This window comes from Phasianus colchicus, chromosome 1, assembly GCF_987193195.1.
Source record: "Phasianus colchicus chromosome 1, bPhaCol1.hap1.1, whole genome shotgun sequence".
Classification (NCBI taxonomy): Eukaryota; Metazoa; Chordata; class Aves; order Galliformes; family Phasianidae; genus Phasianus; species Phasianus colchicus.
In genome coordinates this window covers 77851354-77872878 of record NC_143436.1, presented here as the reverse complement: position 1 = coordinate 77872878, position 21525 = coordinate 77851354, and the positions used below count along the sequence as shown (strand labels likewise).

General features: G+C 39.3%; 1 protein-coding gene across 4 annotated transcripts in view; it reads right to left on the bottom strand.

The window, feature by feature from the left end:
* The window catches only part of TULP3 (TUB like protein 3), a 36428-nt gene that overhangs the window by 11599 nt on the left and 3304 nt on the right, over window positions 1–21525 (bottom strand). For 3 of the 4 annotated variants that reach the window (XM_031611539.2, XM_031611538.2, XM_031611541.2), the window contains exons 2-4: window positions 7812–7863; window positions 2792–2954; window positions 142–318 (exon numbers count right to left, since the gene is read on the bottom strand). In XM_031611539.2, coding sequence (XP_031467399.1) covers window positions 142–318; window positions 2792–2954; window positions 7812–7844 — 373 coding nt within the window. In that variant the 5' untranslated portion in view covers window positions 7845–7863. Of the gene's footprint in view, window positions 1–141; window positions 319–2791; window positions 2955–7811; window positions 7864–17488; window positions 17560–21525 lie in introns of those variants that run through there. The other variant, XM_090148396.1, reaches the window with a different exon arrangement.

The following is a 21525-nucleotide window of genomic DNA, read 5'->3' as shown; positions in this document are numbered from 1 at the left end:
AGTTCTGCATGAAAGCCCTACAAACACCTGTTTCATTATTTCTTAATTTTCTAATTCTTTATAATGCTACAGAAAAAAAAAAAAAAAAGATTACAAGCAGAGGAATCCTAAAAAACACATCTGCCCATTATCAACACTTACCTCGTTTCTGTAAGATTTCTTGCAGATCTGCATTGCCTAATGTTTCTGTTAGAGCGTGTCCATTGTTTTCTTCATCTGTATTTTCTACTGTTATTGAAGATCCAACAGAGAAAGTTTGGAGTTTGGTTCCTAAATCTTGTACTTCTGACTTCAAGAAAGAAACTGGTCCATCAATGCCTGCAAGCCAAAATGAGACAAACTGTATAAGTTTCATTTTTACAGATAGAGATATACTCTAGAATGGTTGTTCTTTTCATCCATTCTTACTTAAGCACGCCTTTAAAGTACTGACATATTCTTGCTGAATTCAACTTTTGTCAAGCTAGGCCTTACTGTGATACAGACCTCTTGTTACTTTCAACGCTATATACATCAGTTTCCCCTTTTATAAATATTGTGATTGCTTTTATTTTTTTTCCAATGACTAGAGCAATTAAGATGTGTGGTATCTGCCATGCAAGTTGTTATGTGTAACTTTATTTATGGGCAACTATTTTTTTTCTCCTGCTCCAACCTTCAAACTCCTTGCTTACAAGCAATGATGTTAAATGAGTGTTCTACAGTAAACATCACAAATCAACTTGTTAAGAATATCCAAAGGCATTGGCCAAACAAATAAATTGATGCCTTCCTTAGTTTCAGTAGAAATTTCATTTCCAGGTTTGTTGACGTAACACAGCATGTGCTGCACTTTGTAATTGGGGGAGATCTCTTGATGTCATACTCTGGCATAATATGAGAGCTGCTCTGAAAGTGCAGCCTCCTATTTTATTATGTTGGTAAATGGCATCAAAGACAAACGCTGGTGGTATGGCAGTAGAGAATGAACCTTCCCATTAATATTCCATTATTGTGGCATATGTTGCTGTGTGATAGCCTGACAAAATGGCATCTGACATGGAACTGTGTGTGAAAAGCAGAAGTGTGGAACTGAATTTCTCTGTGCGGAAAAAATCATACCCATTGACATTCATCAATGTTTCCTGACTGCTTATGGAGACTGAACAGTGGATATTAGCATAATGAGGTGATGGGTGCTGCATTTCAGCAGTGGTGACAGAAATAGTAGATTACCTCCACTGGTGCATATGTTCATTTTATTTTTTATTTTTACAGGCACAGAATGCAGGCTCTTGCTCATTGCAGTTCAAAATGCACAGCTAATGGGAGTGAGTATGCTGAAAAATAATGTTTTGTAGCTCAGAATTTGCTCTATCAAATAGTGTTATGGTGTTCTTCCTATCTGTTGTAACTTACATGGAAATAAATAGGAGGTATTTCTTTCAGGTGACCTACATATTGAAAAAATGTTTGTGTAGTGCACAGTGTAGTTTCTGCTTTGATTTCTTGCCTTTCCGCTATTTTTCATCTTAAAATTGCATTGCTTTATCTAGTCAGACTTCTGACATGATTTATATGTATTAAAGAAGCTTCAGACCTGTGAAAGCTAGTGGAATAGTTAGTTCCTATTAATCTAACAGTGGCACTACAACATTCTGCATTAGTATGCATTTCAAAGCCTATTTGCTATTTTCTTGATAGGCTGACAGAATCTTAGCTCTCATAAACTACTTCCTGACATTTCTGCTACAATGTAGGGGTGTATGGGAACTGCTGAATCACAGCCTGAACCTCTGATTGATCACCTGAGGCAAGCAATGAATCAGCCACGGGAGCACAAGTGAAGGCAATTCACCTGTGCTGCTGGAAGGAGTGGAGCCTGGCTCCACCTCTCCTAGACCCATTTAAGAGCTGACCACCACTAGGAAAAGATCTCTTCTGGAGATCCACTCTGCTGGAGTTTCACAAGTGAGCCCAGGATATGGGTAAGTATCCTATCTTTTCTGCTTTAGTGTAATAACTTTGTAGCCAAGCTCTCTGGTATACTATAATATCTGTATATTCATTGATTCTACAAGGGGTTTAATTGTTACTCTTTTTTTCCATCCTGTGACATGCAAGTCTTTAAAGCTCTCACTAACACATTTCTTTTCATTCTCAACAAAAATGGCTGCTATTTTACTGTAATGTTACTTCAGACCATGGGAGGCTTTGGCTCCCTGATCACATCATGTTTGTGCCTTTCTAGACCCCTATAACTTGCTTGTCATGTTTCTGTTGTCTCCCAGAAGGCCATAGCAAAAAAGAAAAAGGAAAAAGAGAGATAAAAAACAGCCAGAATCTCATCTGGTATTCACAAGCCCTTTGTTTTGATTATTTATGATTTAGTCATACCCAATTTTGAAATAGAGCATACCGTGATACCATGAAGGACAGTAAAGGCTGTCAATGTGGGCCTATCCTCTTTTCTTTATCCTACCGCTTCAGGAAACTCTCTGATTCTTACTTAGGGATTTATAACTCCCTACCAATACAGAAGTTTGTAACCTGTTTCTACAGGTTTTTTTTACCCTAACAAAAGGGAGAGATTCATCAAAAGCAGATGAAGATTCTCAGCTGTCACAAAATTTAAGATGAGATTTTTACTTCAATTTTTTGTCATATTATACTGCAGTTCTATTGCTGTACATAAGGCTTGTGATCCATCTAGTCTATGGCTTGACCACTGTCACAGCAACACAGGTGACCATCTATGACAAAATGCATGCAGTGGCATGCTAGCAGAACACTTTTACAATCAGGTACTTACCACGTAACACAACATTATTGTGGAAAGTGGTAGGAGTTTCTACTAAAGGAGTTTGTTCCTCACATCCTTTAGGCTTTGACCTGTGCAGCTTTGCCTCAGGATTTGGCTGCACCATCAGGGGATCAAGACGTTTCTTCTTCTGCTTTTTCTCTAGAAGAGCTCTCTGTGAAATAAAAGAAAAAGCATGAAATAAGGCTAAGTAACCACATCTGCCAGAGTGCCAGCACCTCAGCCAATGATGAGAATTTCCAATCAACCTAAATAAAGTGTGCCTGTTATCACTCACAGAAATCCTAGGCAGAGATGTTACAGTATCTGGAGTGAGATGCTGCTTTTGGTTCTCCACTGATGGGAAACCTATTCTGAGATGATCAATAGATAACTTTAACTCCTTTTCTCCAGGCAAAATTGCAGTAAACCTTAATAGAAACAGCCAAATCCAGTAGTCACTTAGAATCCACTGTGAAACATCTTATAAAGTATAAAGTTATAACATGTAGCATGTACTGCAAACTTTATTACTCCATTTGTTATACTGAAGCTGATAGACCAAGCCAACCAGCTCACAAGGACTCTCTACTCCTTCAGTGTAGTTACAATTAAACTACTAAACATTTTGTCTCCTAGGACAACTTCCCAAGCATGCAGAGAATGTATATTTTTTTCCTCATTGGTTTGTGCAGTTAAACTACATTTGTATCAAAAGAATTATCACCAAAATAGGTGTCAGAATAAGAGTTCCTGTTCTGTTGATTACATGGCAGTTAAGTCTTTCATTATATCAGTACCATCTCCAAACATCTTTCATTGGGGCTCACTCTACCACTGCAGTTAGAAGTGCTGCCACAACGCAGTAAAAGCAGTTCAAGATTTGCAAAGGACGTGGCCTTTGTCACAAAGGCCACAATATCACAAGAGGACACAACTCAGAAGAGACAGCTCCCAAGAAGTAATGTTAAGAGATAAGATGGAGGAATAAAAGAAACAAATAAAAATCAGTCATTAAAATAAGATTGATTTAGTAACACAAAAAAACTCATCAACCTTACAAAATATTTGTATTTAATTCAGGAAAGAAATTCAAGTGTTAGTGTTAAAAACAAAATGTTATTTTTCCATCATACATACACACTTGATGTTCATAATTTCCTATTAAATGTAAACAGAAAGAACTTCCAAACTTAAAGCAAATAAAGAGACTGCATCATTTTAAAGGCAGCCATGCTTAAATCTTAAAAATTAAGATGATGCATGATGAAGATGTGCAGACCACTTGCCACAGATGCAGATTACTCATGATGGCTTCTTTGGTACCTGAAAAAAAGCCCTGAAAGTTCTTCCTGAGGACAAAAATAAATTTGCTTCACCAAATTCTTCTCAGTCTTCAAGGATCCATCGGATAAACAGTACCAATAAATCAATTCACTTGAGATACAAATGACTTCCAAATTCTTTCCTCTCCTGTTACGATTCTTCTATCTAGTGGGATTTTTTCTTTCTTGTTAGGCTTTTTATCTCTGCTTGCAACAGTTTCAAACTGTTTCTGACAGTTTCAAACTTATTCTGACACCTATTTTGGTGATAGTTCTCCTTGAAAAATTCTAGCACGATTCAGTTCTTGGCCTTTTCTTTATTCTTTTCAGGTTCTTTTCTCCAAAATACTTAAATAAGCAAAAACTCACATGATTACACTTTGAAGACTAGATTGCAACAGAGGTAGTATTACCTACTGCAGAATTATTTGCAAGGATTGTCCTAAAAATACAAAGAATTGCATAGAGATAATCAGATCAGTCTAGAGAAAGGTAAGGTAAATTGAAATTCACAGAAAATACTCAGTTATATTTTTTCTCTAGGAGAATAGTCAGATCAACCAGAAGAATGTAAGTCTTTAAAAATACATTATACATTAGGATAAATTAATGCCAAGTGAAAAAGTTCTGCTCTATTCTCTAAATTTTTAATAGCTGACATAAAAGGAGAATGGAAAAGACAAATTAAACTTTGCTTATTGAGATGAAAAAAATTTACAAGCTAATGGATGGGATGGTTGGTAGCAGCTCTCTCTCTTTACACAAGGTTGCAAAAGCAGTCTTACCTTCAGCGCTGTGTGTCTTTAGACTTATTCCACTAAGGTCAAGTTTAAAAAAACATGCTTCCATCTACCAACCAAATTTTTTCTCCAGCCCTGTGTCGCAGTAAAATTTCATGTATAATTACAAAAAATCACATGACACAGGAACATTTAACTCATTAAATAAAAAACAGGTACCAGGATTTTGCAAACTCCACGCATTGAGTACACCATAGAAAAGCATAACTAAAAATAAAGAAATGGAAGTGCTTAAATGATCACAACCCATCAACTCTGGTTCTAGTGAGTTTCCAACAAGCTGCCTAAGAAGTCAGATGCATCAGATGTATACACCATAGCAGACTAGTCTGGTATTCTTCCTACTACTGTGATGAACAGGAAGACGGTACGCAACAAAGGTTCAACCACTCCCCTTGAAGGTGCAATATACTATTTATTACTTGACATGATCTACCTTAGTAGGCCACAAGGCATGGATTTCTGAGGCATAGCCTCTATTCTTTCAGCTCCTCTTTAGTTCACAATAAGACAGCAGGGACAAATGCTAGTGATGATGGCATTAACAAAACTTAGGTGTCAAGACTAATATCATATTAAATGCAGTCAGAAATGAGTCTTTAGCTTTTACTGTCTCCATCCACAGAGAGGTAGCAGCAGTACAGGTTGAGTTACAGGTACTTCAAAATATACAGGGAAGCACATTCTACTGCTGAGGAAGTAAGCACTGTTTGCGAAGTCATCCACTCTCTTCTCAAGGAAAACAAAGTACACTAGACAAAAACTTTGGGGCAGACAGATATGACCCACAGATAGATCTTGATGTCAAGCATCATTATAAACAACACTTAAATGATAGGGTTCAAAATCCATCATAAAGATGGATGAGAGACACATGCCCTTGATACATCAAAGGTTTATTCTAGATTCTCCATGTGGCCAAAGATTCTAAACACAATCCTGCTGTATCTCACAAAAACATTCTGCAACTCTTATCTCAATTCCTCTAAGTGTTTAGGAGAAATTGCTTAAGCGTGGTATCTGCTACAAACAGTAATGAGTCCATTATGCCTGAATGTGATTTGCTATTGACCTTTAGTTCTTCAGAAAGCATAGTACTACTGGTGTAAAAGATAAAAGCAGACTTCCAACATTAACATTCAAACTTAAGCATACAATCCTAAATAAGAGACTGTTAGCATTTCTCACCAAATATCACCAAGCTACAGTGAAACTGGGGTGTTAAAATATATTCTAATGAAAGTTTCTAGTTGTCAGTTCTGTTGATGCTTGCAATCTCAACCAAATTTAAAAAAAAAAAAAAGGAAAAACAAACAAAAAACACTATTACAGAAAACTCTGAACCCTGAATCAAATTGTAGAAGTATATGAAATCTATGAATTTACCTCTCAGTTGTTTAACTGGCAGTTGCTTCAAAGGAATTCTGTGATTCTGTGAATTCCCTCCAGCCCAGCAGCTTTGTTTTGTTGGAACAGTGATGCATCTCCATGACAATATCTCAAACTGGCATACATTGACCACAGTGCCTAGCAGTAAGAGCACTTGTTGCTACTGGCTCATAACTCAAGCCAACAGTCTTGAAACAGACACCAAGGTTCGTTAACAAGTCAGATCATCCTTCTTCTGAGAACTTGTTATTAAATGTCATTTAGCTCTATGTTCTCCTTTACAAATCACTTCCAAGACCTTTTTCTCAAGCTAAAGCTAAAGCTTTTCATTATCTTATTGTTTTCTCTTTGCAACATGTGTTATTGGAAAGTTTACAGGTAGCTTTTACAAATACAGCCAAGGATATTTTTAACTCCCCAACTCTGAAGTGTGTTAGATAAGTGTCCATATACACACAGAGATCAAGTCAATAATGAATCTGTCTGAATTCAAAGCTATATAAACTCAAACTAGAAATAACAAGTTTTGAGACAGAGGGCTATTAACCGATGCATCAGTTCCCTGGAAAGTATTATGTCTTGACTTAAAGATCCTCAGATGAGACAGAATTTCTAAAAACTGTAATTTCAACACAACTTTATGTTCTACCTTGATGAATTTAATCGATAACGTAATACAGTGAATTCCATTCCATGTGAAATGGAAACCTAGATAATTATAATAATCTCACAACTTCTAACTTTTAGGTAAGCACTTGAAATTTCAGAGGATGGATACTTCACTGATTTGATGAGCAAGTGATCCAGCAAATAGCACCAGCTGCTTTAAAAAAAGAGACAAAATCTAATATCAGATAAATGCTTGGCTGCAAATGTGTTGTTTTGTTTTCTTTTCATTTTTTGTTTTGTAGGAGACAAAAATAACAGTAACTAGAAAGAAACTGGATATCTTTTTCAAAACCAGTATTAAACAGATCTTTTGGTTGCTCAGGGAACATTTTACTTTGAGACTCAGAATGCTAATTACTTACAGTCTTCCAACCTCATTATTCATTTCTGCCTTGTGGTGATTCAATCCCAATAAAATGAATAAGACATGCAAAAAATAAATGCATAAAAGAAATTGAACCTACAAGCCATACAAGCTATGTAACAAGTCAGGCAGAACTTTAATGAAAAATGTTAGCAATCAGTTCTGCTTTTATTCTTCAGATCATTTTTAACCACTTCACACCCAGTTCTCAAGCCTCTATGACACTGTGACTTCATCTGCAGCCTTGCATATCACAACAGAAACTGAACAATGTGGCCTAGACTCATGGTTGCTGTGTACCTTATGTAGTTCTGAGCAACAAATTACAAAGTAAATAACAGGCCAGGTGATCAAGAGAAAAAGTGGGAAGGGAAAAGAAGGGAGAAAATGTGAAAACAAGGACTTTAACTTCCCTTTCTAAAATAAGATGGCTTATGCTTGTTTTCCTTACATTTATTTTTGCCAGCTTATGCACAACCACTTACCTGATTCTCTAGTTTCAGCTGTCGTAGTTTCATTCCTTCATCTTCAAAGATGCTGGAAAAGGCAAGAAACAAATAATTATTACTAGAAATTAGTTTGCATAATAAGAAAATATGACATCCATAGACTACAACATAGCTGTCAAGACTTCAAAACAACTGTAAAGCATGATTTCTATCCCATGGGAAGACCAAGTTATAAGGCATTATAAAAGAAACATACCTTATTTTCTGTCACAAACAGGACCAGTGATTCAGTCACTGAACTAAACTGCTCTGAAAACATTCTGTAAGTTAAAAAACTTTCATTACTCCTGGACAAATTACAAGCCACTACTGAACTGGGCTTTCAGACAGTTTACATCTGAAGACTTAATGAAGTTCAAAGCAATTCATCATAGTCTCCCTTCATACAATACCCAACTCCAAATTAACTCACAATTTTAGGTTTCATCATGGGTCAATGTTACACTATTTTCTCCTTCTACCAGAACTACTCTTAATATCTGTGAGTATATGCAACTATTCAATTCCTGCAGATATAAGAAATAATTATTTTCCTATTTATTTTATAGCTAATTTTCATAACAACTCTGTTTTTTGGTTCTAAGATGTGATCCATATAGTCTCCTCTTTCCTTTTAGGTGAGAATGAATTATTACAAAAACTGCAATTTAGAGCTGTCAATTCTAAACACAAGAAAGATAATTAATTGACACGAACACATACACTCTGCCTATCACAGCTGTGCACTTTCTTCCTACATAGCTTTGTTAAAGACCTCTCTTGAAGTGAAAGAACAATACTGAAGGAAGAAGTTATTAAATACAGGAAACAGACAAATCTTATGTATTTTATTGATGGCATGCAGGGCTAGCCAAAATTTCAATTTAAAAAGGAAATTCACTGTCTGGTCTAGGTGCTGAAATGACCAATGATGAGAAGTCACAAGCTGGCAGATGGTGCTGAATGTAACCCCAAAAAGGAAAACTGAAAAAAGATACAAAAAAAGGAGAGAGGTAGAGTGAGGTTTCTACAAAACACAAGCCGTGAAGTTAACTTCTATTCCTACTTGCCAATAAGTTAAAAGATTTGAACTCTGTTGAGAAAATACTGGGTACTTTCAAGTTAAATATTCCAGAACTATATAAAAACAAAAAAATAGAATGCAAAAACAAAACAAAACAAAAATCTCAAAGGCTGAAATACATGCATATGTTTTGTCATTTTCATAGCTAAACAGATGCCCCAACTCAGAGAAATAGAAATATCATGCAGAAGAAAAGAATTAAAAGTAATAAACTGAGATACCTGTGCTATCAAAAAGCTTTTGCTACAAATTATGAACAGATCAATATTGAATTTTTTTAGCTAACTCAAAGAGAATAGTGAATTTAATCCAAATCTATCTTTGCAACACCATGTTGTCCGTACTTACATAATACAAGCAAAAGTTATTTGCAACCTTGTCATGCAGCATATTCAGCAACGTCATGCAGATTTTCTATTGCGCACTGTTCCCTACCTTACAAACAGTGGGGTTGCACAGAGTTCAGTTAACACACTTCACTGACCACAAGTCAGGTGGTTAACTATACATTTATTTAATACAGTGTCCTTAAGCAATTACAATCTCAGTTAGCAAATGCTCAACAGGTAACAATTCCAAACATACACTAACAAACAAATGGTCTTAGCAAAGCATACAACAAGTAATATGTTAAAGGGCAAGGGCGCATGCTGAATGTGATGTGCACTCCTAGTTCCCCACCAAACCATTAGATAACTCGCGGAAACTCCGAAAGTACATGCCACACTCCACGAATTGCCAGGTAATGGAGTCTGCCGAGGCATGGTATTTGATTGAATTCCTTACGAGAGGGCCATAACCAATATCCCCTAGCAAGAAGGAAGATTTCTAGACATTGCTAGGGAGAGTAGTATGATCTGATGTTTGACGGTCAGTCCAGATGCTGGTGTGTGTAGTGTAAGGGTCTCAGTCCAGCTCAGAGGGGATCCCACTCGATAATGGTCCCTACTCTGCTGGCATCTGGTCTCTGCTGATATTGTTACTTAATCGCTACAGTGCATACTGCTTCTGCTGTATGGGGTTAGTCTCATAAGCTTTGTGTAGTCTGCTTCATGAAAGAGCAAGAAAGGCCTCCCCTGGGTCCCGCAGGAGTTGGTTACACTTCTTTTACTTAAGCCTAGAGCCATGGAACCACATCTGTGAGTGCTGTCATACGTTTTTGGCTTGGTGCAGCACCACCTTGACATGAAACAACATGACAACAGAGTGGCACTACATTCAGCTGGAAGTTGCTGGGTCAGGATCTTGACATCAGTTCAAGTCATGATCAGGAGGGGCAGTTGGGTTTATCGGTTCTCTCAGCAACACAACTGCAATAGGCTATCTATACAACTAATAGGCTATCTATAGAGGGCAAAAAAGACGATTAGGCAAAAAACTGCTATCAGACCTTTGACTGGTCTTCACCTAATTATGCCTTTCCCTTTCTTCAGCATGCCTTTTCAGGAGAATCCCACAAACCCCGCCCATGGCAAGGGGGTTGGAAATACATCATTTTAAAGTTTCTTCAAACCCAAGAACATTCTACAATTTTATAATACCGTTAAATGCAAAACAACCTAACACTAAGTGCAATATAGGTGAAAAGTAACAAGCTGTTCCGGTTAAAACGGTTGAGTAGGAATACATGAGACTTGGCCAAAAGGAATTATTTCAGAAATTCATCTTTTTGGAGGTGATTATTCAGAAGTCAGATATAATAAGGTAAACAATGATGCAGTCTAGTATTGATTAACTGCAGCTAAATTAATGCAAAAAAAAAAAAAAAAAAAAAGAGTATTTATCAGTATAGAGGAATCACAGAATCATTAAGGTTGGAAAAGACCTCTAAGATAAGTCCAACAGCCAACCCATCAACACCATGCCCACTAAACCATGTCCTTCAGTGGCACAACTATATGTTTCCTGAACACCTCCAAGGGATGGTAATCCCACCACTTCACCAGAGAGTCTGTTCTGATCAACATTTGGTCACTCTTTCTGAAATTGTTTTCTTCCTAATATCCAACACAAACCTCCCCTGATGAAACTTGAGGACACCACCTGAGCACTGTATCCAGTTCTGGGCTCCCCATTACAAAAAAGACAAGGGTCTCCTGGAGAGAGTCCAGCAGAGGGCCACAAAGATGGTGAAGGGCCTGGAGCGTTTCTCCTATGAGGAAAGGCTGAGCGAACTGGGTCTGCTCAGCCTTGAGAAAAGGAGACACGGGGGGATCTGATTATTGTGTATAAGTATCTCAACTGTGGGAGTCAAAAAGACATGGCCAGCCTCTTCTCAGCGATCTGTAGGGACAGGACAAGGGGAAATGACCATAAATTGGAACATAAGAAGCTACGCACCAATATACAAAAGAACTTCTTCACAGTAAGGCTGACAGAGCACTGGAACAGGCTGCCCAGGGAGGCTGTGGATTCTTCTCTGGAGACATTCAAGATCTGCCTACCTGTGCAGCCTGCTGTAGGGAGCCTGTTTTGCAGGGGAGTTGGACTCAATGATCTTTTGAGGTCCCTTCCAGCCCCTGCAATTCTGTGATCTCCTCTAGTCCTAGTTATCTGGGAGAAGACATCAACTCCCATCTTGCTACAATCTCCTTTCAGGTAGTAGAGAGCAATAAGGTTTCCCCTGAACCTCCTCTTCTCCAGAACAATCACAGTTCCCTCAGCTGTTCCTCATTCCAGACCCTTCATGCACTTCATTGCCTTTCTGTGGATGCACTCCAGCTCCTTCTTGTAGTATGGGGCACAAAACTGTACACAGTACTCAAGGTGCAGCCTTAATCAAGGTGCAAAGTACAAGGGGATGTCCCAGTCCCCTAGTCTTCCCTAGTTTCCCTAGTCCCAGTGGCTATGCTAATTCTCATAGAAGATGGGACACCACTGGCCTTCTTGGCCATCTGGGCACACTGCTAGCTCATGCTCAGCTGGCCTGCAACTAACACCCCCAGATAATTTTCTTCCATGCAGCTTTCCAGTCACTGTGCCCCAAACCTGTAGCGATGCATGGGGTTATTGTGATCAAAGTGCAGGACTTGTCACTTGATCTTGTTAAAGCTCATACAACTGGCATCAACCTATTGATATAGCCTATGCAGATCCCTCTGTAGAACCTTCCTACACTCAAGCAGATCAACACATCCTCCCAACATGGTGTCATCTGCAGCCTTACTGAGGGTGCACTCAATCCCCTTGACCAAATCATCAATAAAGATATTAAACAGGACTGGCACCAGTACTAACCCCTGAAGAACACCACTAGTGACCAGTTGTCAGCTGGATTTAACTCCATTCACCATAACTCTCTGAGCCCAGCTGTCCAATCAGTTTTTTACTAAGGAGACAAACTTTTGCTTCTTAATAAAGACATTCAAATTCAAACAGGGTAAATGATACAGGAAAGGTGAAATAGTCATTCAAAAGAATTACCTCCATCTATCTTCAGTTTCGAAACATGTATTTGTGAAAGCATGAAGCCCTAGAATAAAATTATGATCTTCTGAATGCAATCGAATATTGTTTGCACTTTCATATCCACATAAACACTCTTTGAAATAAGATAAAAACTAATGTAGTAGGAGACTGTACCATGAACAGGAACATAATAGTAAAAACAAAAAGAAGTGAAGGATGAAAAAAAAAGTTTAATTATGGTGAAACAAAGACTAAAGCATATGTTATCCCTTTTTCAGAAATAGCTTAATGCCGTCCTGTTTGACTAGCTGAGCTTGAGTCTCTATGTACCCTCACCACAAAGGTGTCCAACAGCACTGAGGGCTGTGTTTACAGATGACACCAAGTTTGGCAGGACTGCTGATCTGCTCAGGGATAAGAAAACTTTGCAGAGGGATCTAGATAGGTTAGATCTATGAGCTATGTCCAATTGTATGGTATTCAAGAAGGCTAAATGGTGTGCTACACTGGGGTCATAACAATCCCACACAGTGGCAGAAAGCTGCCTGGTAAAAAAGATCTGGAGCTGCTGGTCAACAACCATCTGAACATAAGCCAGCAGTGTGCCCAGGTGACTAAAAAGGCCAACAGTTCCTGGCCTTCACCAAAAATAATGTGGCCAATAGGACTAGGTAAGTAATTGCCTTTCTGTACTCAGCACTGGTGAGACTACACCTCAAATACTGTACTCAGTTTGAGGCCCTCACTACAAGATGGATATTGAGCTGCTTGAGTCTGTGCAGAGAAGAGTAACAAAGCTGGTGAAGGGACTAAAAAACAAGAGATATAAGGGATGACTGAGGGAACTGGGGCTGTTTAGTTTGGAAAAGGAGGTTGGAGGGGAGATCTTATCACTCTCTAAAACTACTTGAAAGAAGGTTGCTCCAGGTAGGTTGGTGCTCTCTTTTCTCAGTTGACAAGTGACAGGATGCATGGCAATGGCCTCAAGTTATGTGTGGGGAAGTTTAGATTGGTTATCAGGGAGAATTTCTTCACAGATAGGGTGCTTAGGCATTGGAAAAAGCAGCCCAGGGAAATGGTGGAGTTCTCATCCCTGGAGGTATTTAAGAGATGTGTGGATGAGGCACTAGGAACATAGTATAGCTGTGGACTTGGAGAAGATGGTTGTACTGAATGACCTTACGGGTCTTTTCAAACCTAAATGATTCTAAGATTAGAAGTAACACTATCAGCAGGTCAAGGGAAAGTGATCCTTTCTCTCTGCATAGCACTGGTGAAGTCAGTGCTGTGGCCATTATTGGGCCCCCTGGAAAATACAGATGTACTGGTGCAAGTCCAGCAAAGGGTCACAAAGCTGTACTGAGCAACTGGAGCATCTCTCATATGAGTTGAAAGAGCTGACATTGATAAGATCCTCCTGGAACCATCTCCTCTGCAGGCTGAATAAGGTATATAAATGCCCAATGAGAAGGCATAAAGAAGATGGAGCCCCTAGTGCCTACTGCCAGAACAAGAGACAATGGGCACAGTTTAAAACATAAAAAATTCTATGAGAACACAAGAAAACACTTTTTTTCTTGTGAGGCCAGTCAGCACTGGAACAAACTGCATATGGAGGTTGTGGAATGACCTTCTGTGGAGATACTCAAAAACTGAGTGAACACCAGCCTATGCAACGTGTTCCAGTTGACCCTATGGAGCAGTGGGGTTGGATGAGATGATGAGCAGAGGCTCCCCTTTAACCTTCACTGCCTCTGTGATTCTGCCTGTTTGGGTTCTGGAGATCATAAGATAAACAGAAATAGTTTAGAGTCCAGGTTTCAGAGGATGACTTAAATAACAATACAAGCTGTTACAACAGAAACACTAGCCTCACAAAATGGCTGGACTATCAGTTCAGGACAATTTTGACTAACACACTGCTCAGTATTTCATACATTGTTCAAAAGTGATACATCAGGTACCAAAAAAACAGCTCCTACTTCCTAGAACAAGGGAATGAAGCAATGAATTTAGCAACAAATCAGTTAAATGGCACAAAATCTCTAACTCAGGTAGACAGCAAAACTTCTATGAAGTTTATCACTCTTCACGCTGAATTGCACTTGTTCTGTCAAACTAAAAGGTCTGCCAAACTAAAAATGAAGGAAATGAATGAAAAGAAAAAAATCTGAATTAACATTCTAGAACTCACTGTGGATTTTCAGTCCATGTCCAGCTTTTTTTTTTTAAGCTTGAATGGGAAGCTATTAATAAGACTGAAATGGCAAAACGTGATTTCCATCCCGAACTAGGATATACAGCTACTAGATTCAGATTCTTGATTCTTCTGCTGCCTGGAATTTCACATAAGACTGTTTAATGGAAATAGAGTGTATAAGTGATGAGACACAAGCTGTTGGATGATATCCCATAGATGTTATATTTTAAAGAACAATAGAAATAAGGGTAAATGTTCTGAGTGGACCAAGAAAATACTTGTAGGCACGTCAGCAGATGCATTCACAGAAGCATTCATTCTATGACCCAATTACCACACAGTCAATAATATTATTGTGTAGATTGTCCAACTGTGTTCCATTGACAGAACAGGAGACTGAAGCAATCCCAGTTCAAGTCTATCAACAGAAAGTTTTCTCACACCACAAAGTAATAAAACAGTAGAATATCCAGGATTGGAAAGGAACCATGGGGATAAACCCAACACCACAAACCAATTGAACTTAGCTGCTCATCATACAACACTGTCCTCTAGAACATGGCCTGCCTGAGCCATACTGAACAAACAGGAATTGCCATGGGTCACATAAAATGCATACAAACTCAATGTATTTAAATAACAAATCTTACATAAAAAACAGGGAGGAACAAAGACATAAAAATAGTGGGATGTCTGACTTTGTTTTTGTGAAACTAATGCATTAGATTGGTTCAACAGCAGTGGTTGCCATTCCTAGTGACTTCTCCATGTGTTCATCAGAGACTTTTGATTAAATATTACTTTTCCTGTGCTTCACCCTTGACATAATTGCTCACAAATGTATGTACTGCCAAAAGGTAATGACATGAATAAGGTATGACTATGAAGCAAGGGATTTTTTTTTTTTTTTTTCCTAAGAGAGGGCTTATGAAAGTCTGGCAAAGAGACATGATTTTTTTTTTTTTTTTTTTTTTAAAGTTGAATGTCCAATGGCAATTATGGCATTTAATGTGAAAATCTGCAAGTAATACATTTTTGTTGGCTGCAAATAGACTCGCAAATATATTAAAAAAATAAATTTGAAATCAGGAAATCTAATCTCAAACTTCTTTATCAAAATATAGAAAGCACACCTGCATATTTTTCACTGTTCATAGAATTGTTTTAGGCAATGTATCAAAATGCATGAACTTATTTGACATAAACTTAAATTACGGCAAGATCAAGTTCATTCCAAGCACTAACATTGTCAGAAACATAGTACAGATAAGTTGATTTTCACTTTAAAGACACATGTTCAACTCATTCAAATGAGTGGCCAAATTCAGCAAAAATGCTAAATCTCTGGGCCATTATTTTTAATCTCCTCATTCTGGAACAAATTCTCCTTTTGATTCCAGAAAGGACATGATCTCAGTTTGCAAAGTCTTTTTAGCATTTTACCCTGAATTAGCCACATTCATTCAGAAAAGTAAATGATGACCCCATGCTTTTAAAGAACTCCTAAAACTGGTGATGATTCAGTCTCTTGGGCTTTATCCATTTTTAAAGCTTTTACACACAAATTTTCTTGATGCTGTGATATTTTATCTGAGTTAGCAGAGGTAATTGCATCATCTTCTATTAATCTTGTAAGTCCCTCTTTTTTACCAACAACAACCACTGGAGCACCATCAGTAGCTACACCACGTATGTTGACAAAGAAAATTGCTGTAATTCTTTTTTTATTTTTTTACTGCTTTATACAAAGGAAGAGATTCAGTTGTGTCTTTCAGTGGCATCAAAGAAGTCATTTCTTCAGTGATATCATATTTGTTATCAATATTTCTAACAAAAACAGCAAGTAGAGCCATATCTGCAGCATCAGTAGTTTCATCTATTATCAAAGAATAAAATTTGAAATTAACAGCTTTACACTCATCTTTTTCAATAGATTTTTCTTGACCTGTCCATAGTCAAATGGACATATAATTATAATGTAATATAATCAGTCAAATAGACATATAATATTTGTCATAGACAAATTGATTTTAGAAAAATCCGCTTTTTCTTTTTCTATCATAACACGTTGTATCTGCCATGCTTTCCATCTATAACAAACTCACCCTCAGGAAATGGTTTTAATTTCTTTGCAGATTTTCTGTCACATGACTAGCTTTTATAACAGAGTTCATGTGAGTTTTAACTTTTTTGAAAATGTTTTGTTGAGGTGACAGACTTTTTTCAGTTCCATTATTTCATCTTTACGAAATAGTTGGAACTATTTCGTAACGAAATTTTTGGAACGAAATCAACTTCCTTGATGGGCACTGAATTTGGCAGCATGTTTCTGCATATAATGTGTTTTCAAATTGTAATCTTTGAACACTGACATTATTTCCTTGCAAATTAAGCACAGTGCCATATTATTTGTCTGCACTGCACTGTGCCCTCCTTGTGCCCTGCAACCAGGCCAGGCCAAGCTGCTCGATGGGGCAGAGCTGCCACCATGGTGATACAGCAGCAGGGGGCGAGGGCTACAGAGTGAGCTGAGCTGGACTGCATGCGGGCTACATGCCAGATATGCCTGCTCTAGACCCCTCTCAATCTTCACAGCCCTCCTTCAAACAGTCTTGAAGAATTTTAAGTCCTTCTTACACTTCAGCACCCAAACACGCACACAGTGCTCAAACTGAGACTACACCAGTGAAGAGCAGAATTAAACAATCCCTTTCCTTGACTAGCAGGCAGTGATGGACCTGATGCACTCCAGGATTCAGATGGTCCTTTTGGCTGCCAGCACATACTGTCAACTGAGATTCAACTTGCCATCAACCAGAACCCCCACTTCCCTTTCCATGGGGCTGTTCTCCAACCTCTAGTCCCTCAGTCTGTACACATATCTAGATGTGCATCTACATTAACCTATATGGCTACTGTATTAGCATATTATATAACAGTTGCACAAAGATTTTGATCAGAAATAATTTATACCAGTCATACCATCTCTAGTGTCAGATCAGGGTACTTCTTCCTCCTACTGATGCTAATATCAACAGTGGTTTAAAAAAAAAAAAAAAAGCAGGAGAAGAAAAAGATAAAAATAGTCTTTATAAGGATGGGTCCTCAGTAACCTAAAATGTAAGAGAAAATAATTTATTATAAACTGAAGAGACAATTCAAATAACCTACAGTTTTATAAAGACTTTCACTGTTCTAACACTTGTAATTACTGAGTCCATTTCGAGTTTTATCTGGCAAATTTTGTGACAAGAACATGGTTTTACCACTTTTTCCCTCTCTTGCCACTGCTGTCTACATCATAGGAAAAGAGGATTACATCTTCATTCACATTTATGAGAGTTAAAATTGTTTACTTTTTTTCCCGGCCATGCATACCAGCAAGGGTATGCTTGCATAAACAGATAAGCAGATAGTGAGAGACTCAACTGTCAAGATTAGAAAATGGATAGTACAGACACAATAAACAAGAGATAACAAATTACAAGAGAAAGATCAAAGATTGGTGGAATCAGGTTGTAAATACCATAGCAAGAGCCAGACAGACTGTGAACCTGGAGTACTGAAATCACAAAAAATATCCTCTTCTAGGAATACATCTCAGTCACATTTATTTAATACTGAAATGTAAAAATATTAAATATCAAAAATGATAAAAATGCAAACAGTCCCTAATACAACGATATCACATTCTGAGGCACATGCTCTGAAGGGCAGGTCGTTCAGGCTCTCCATGTAGAAGCAGATGTCCCTGGGGTTAACGGTTATGGTGGTACGCAGGCGCATGTCACTGCTGCTCGGCCCTCCCTCGTACCATGGGAGGAGGCAGGGAAGCCAGCAATACGTTCTGCAGGACTGGCTGGGGCCTCCACGCATTGCCACAGCATTGCCTCACTATGCCTCATCATGTCACTCGCCTCTAGCGAAAGCCCCCACAACAGAACTGACCAGCAGCCCTGTGCCTGTGCAATCGGTTACGGGAAGCGGAGCCAGGTCTAAGGGTAGATGCGGCACAGACTTGTCAGCCTCGCCTCTATGTGATGAAAGCTCAAGGAACAGAGCATCCGGAAGCTATGCTAAAAAACATGGAAGAGAAGGAAGCGATATTAAGCAATCAGGATGGCTTCACTGAGGATAAGTTCCATCTGACAAAACTAGTGGCTGTTTATGATTTTTTTTTTTTTTTAAACTCAGCACTGGTGAAGCCACATCTCAAGTTTTGGGCCTGTGGCTACAAAAAAAAAAAAAAAAAAAAGAAGACATGGAAGCCCTTAGAGCACGTCCAGAGAAGGGCAATGAAGTTGATGAGGGGTCTGGAGCACAAGTCTTATGAAAAAGATGTGCTCTTTAACATCTTTATCAATGACATTGTTCATGGTAGAAGGAAGGGATGCCATTCAGAGGGGCCTCGAGAGGCTAGAAAGGTGGGCCAGGGTGAACCTGATAAGGTTCAACACAGCAAAGTGCAGAGTTTTGCACTTAGGCCGGAGGAATCCCAGGCATCCATGCAGACTGGAAGGAGCGGTCCTTAAGAGCAGCCCTGTGGAGAGGGATCTGGGGGTCTTGATAGATGAAAAACTTAACATGAGCCAGCAGTGTGCCCTTGTGGCTCAGAAGGCAAATGGTATCCTGGGCTCCATCAAAAGAGGGGTGGCCAGCAGGGACAGAGAGGTGATCGTTCCTCTCTACTCTGCTCTTGTGAGGCCCCATCTGGAATACTGCATCCAGGTGTGGAGCCCCCAGTACAAAAAAGACAGGGAGCTGTTGGAGAGGGTCCAGAGGAGGGCCAAAAGATGATCAGGGGACTGGAGCACCTCCCCTATGAAGACAGGCTGAGGGAGCTGGACTTGTTCAGCCTGGAGAAAAGAAGGCTGTGGGGTGACCTCATTGCAGCATTTCAGTACCTAAAGGGAGCCTACAAGCAGGAAGGGAATCAACTCTTTGAAAGGGTTGATAACTGCAGAACGAGGGGAAATGGTTTTAAGTTGAAGGAGGGGAGATTTAGGTTGGACGTCAGGGGGAAATTCTTTACAGAGAGAGTGGTGAGGTACTGCAACAGGCTGCCCAGGGAGGTTGTGGATGCCCTGTCCCTGGAGGTGTTCGAGGCCAGGTTGGATGGGGCCCTGGGCAGCCTGGTCTAGTATTAAATGGGAAGGTTGGTGGCCCTGCGTGTGGCAGGGGGGTTGGAGATTCATGGTCCTTGAGGTCCCTTACAACCCTGGCCATTCTGTGAAAAACAGCTGAGAGAACTGAAATTGTTCAGTCTGAAAAAGAGGAGGCTTAAGGAGAGACCTTATAATTGTAGAGAGCTATCTGAAAGGAGGTTGTGGCAAGGTGGGAGGTGAGGGGGGAGTAGCCTCTTCTCCAGCATAACTAGCAATAAGACTAGAGGGAATGGCCTCAAAGTGCCAGTTGGATATTAGAAAAAAATTTCTTCTTTGAAAGAGCAGTCAGGAACTGGAACAAACTGCCCAGGGAGGTGGTTGAGTAACTGCCCCTGGAGACATTAAACATTTAGATGTTGTAGTAAGGGATACAGTTTACTGGAGAAATATTGATGGTAGGTTGAACTGGATGATCTTGGAGATCCACCAACCTTGGCGATTCTCTGATGGTGCAACTGTATCAGTGGACAAGTGAAGGGCCACTTACCTCATCTATACTTCAGTAAGACCTTTGACACTTTTCCCATTACAATCTTTTCTCTAAATCATAGAAGTATGGATTTGATGGGTGGATGGCTTAATAGGTGAGAAACTGATTGCAAGATTGCACCCAGAGCATGGTGATCAATGGATCAGTGTCCAAATGGAAATCAGTAACACCTGGACAGCTTCAATAAAGCCAAGTGCAAAGTCTTGCACCTGGGCCAAAGCAACCTCCACTATGATACAAGCCAGGGGATGAAAGCATTGAGCACAGCTGTGATAAGAAGGACTTGGGGGTACTAATAGATGGCAAGCTGGACATGAGCCAGCAATGTGCAACCCTATCCTGGGCTGCATCCAAAGAAGTATAGTCAGCAGGATAAGGGAGGTGATCCTGCCCAATACTCTGAGCAGGTGAGACCTCACCTGGAGCACTGCATCCAGATGCAAGTCCTCAGTACAAAAGAGACATGAGCCTGTTGCAGTGTCTGGAGGAGTGCTGCAAAAAATAATCCAAGGGATGGAATGCCTCCCTACTTTGAGGGAGCTGGGGCTGTTCAGCACAGAGAAGAGAAGGCTCTGAGGAAACCTGATAGTGGCCTTTCAGAAGGGGACAGGCTCTTTAGCAGAGTCTGTGGTCAAAGAACAAGGCGAAACTGTTTCAAACTAAAATAGCACAGATTTAGACTGGGTATAAAGAGTAAGGTAGTAAAGCACCGGAACAGGTTGCTCAGAGGTGGTGGATGTCCTGTCCCTGGAGACATTCAAGGTCAGGCTGGACAGGGCTCTAAGCAACCCAACTGAACTACAGATGTCCCTGTTCACTGCAGGGGAGCTGGACTAGATTATCGTTAAAGGTCCCTTCTAACTCAAATGATTCTATATTTAGAGATGTATCACACTGAGATGGACATTGAGATGGAGGTTTTGGTTAATGCTCAGACTTGAAAGGGATTGTGCAAACAAAATGTTAAGTCAATTCTCTTTTATCTAAGGATAACACTTGCACAATTTTACAATTATAAATTACCCTGCAGTTTACAAAAATTCTTGTTAATTTCAAGAAGGTCACCTGCATTCAAATAAAAATACCCAGAGACTAATAGGAAATTCAGGATCTCAGTCTTGTTTGGATTACAGATTAACAGTGATCATCATTAGCAGTTAATTGTTTTTTCCTAAAAAAAAAAAAAAAAACAACCAACCCTATAGTTTACATGCATATATATAAAATAGTCAAGCCCAGCACACCTGACAGCCTATACTAAGGTCTTCCAAATATGGAATGGAATGGTGCAAGGTGTTGCACTTGCATCAGGGGAATCTTTGACGTATGGCATATATAGACTGGGAGAAGTCATTGAGAGCAGC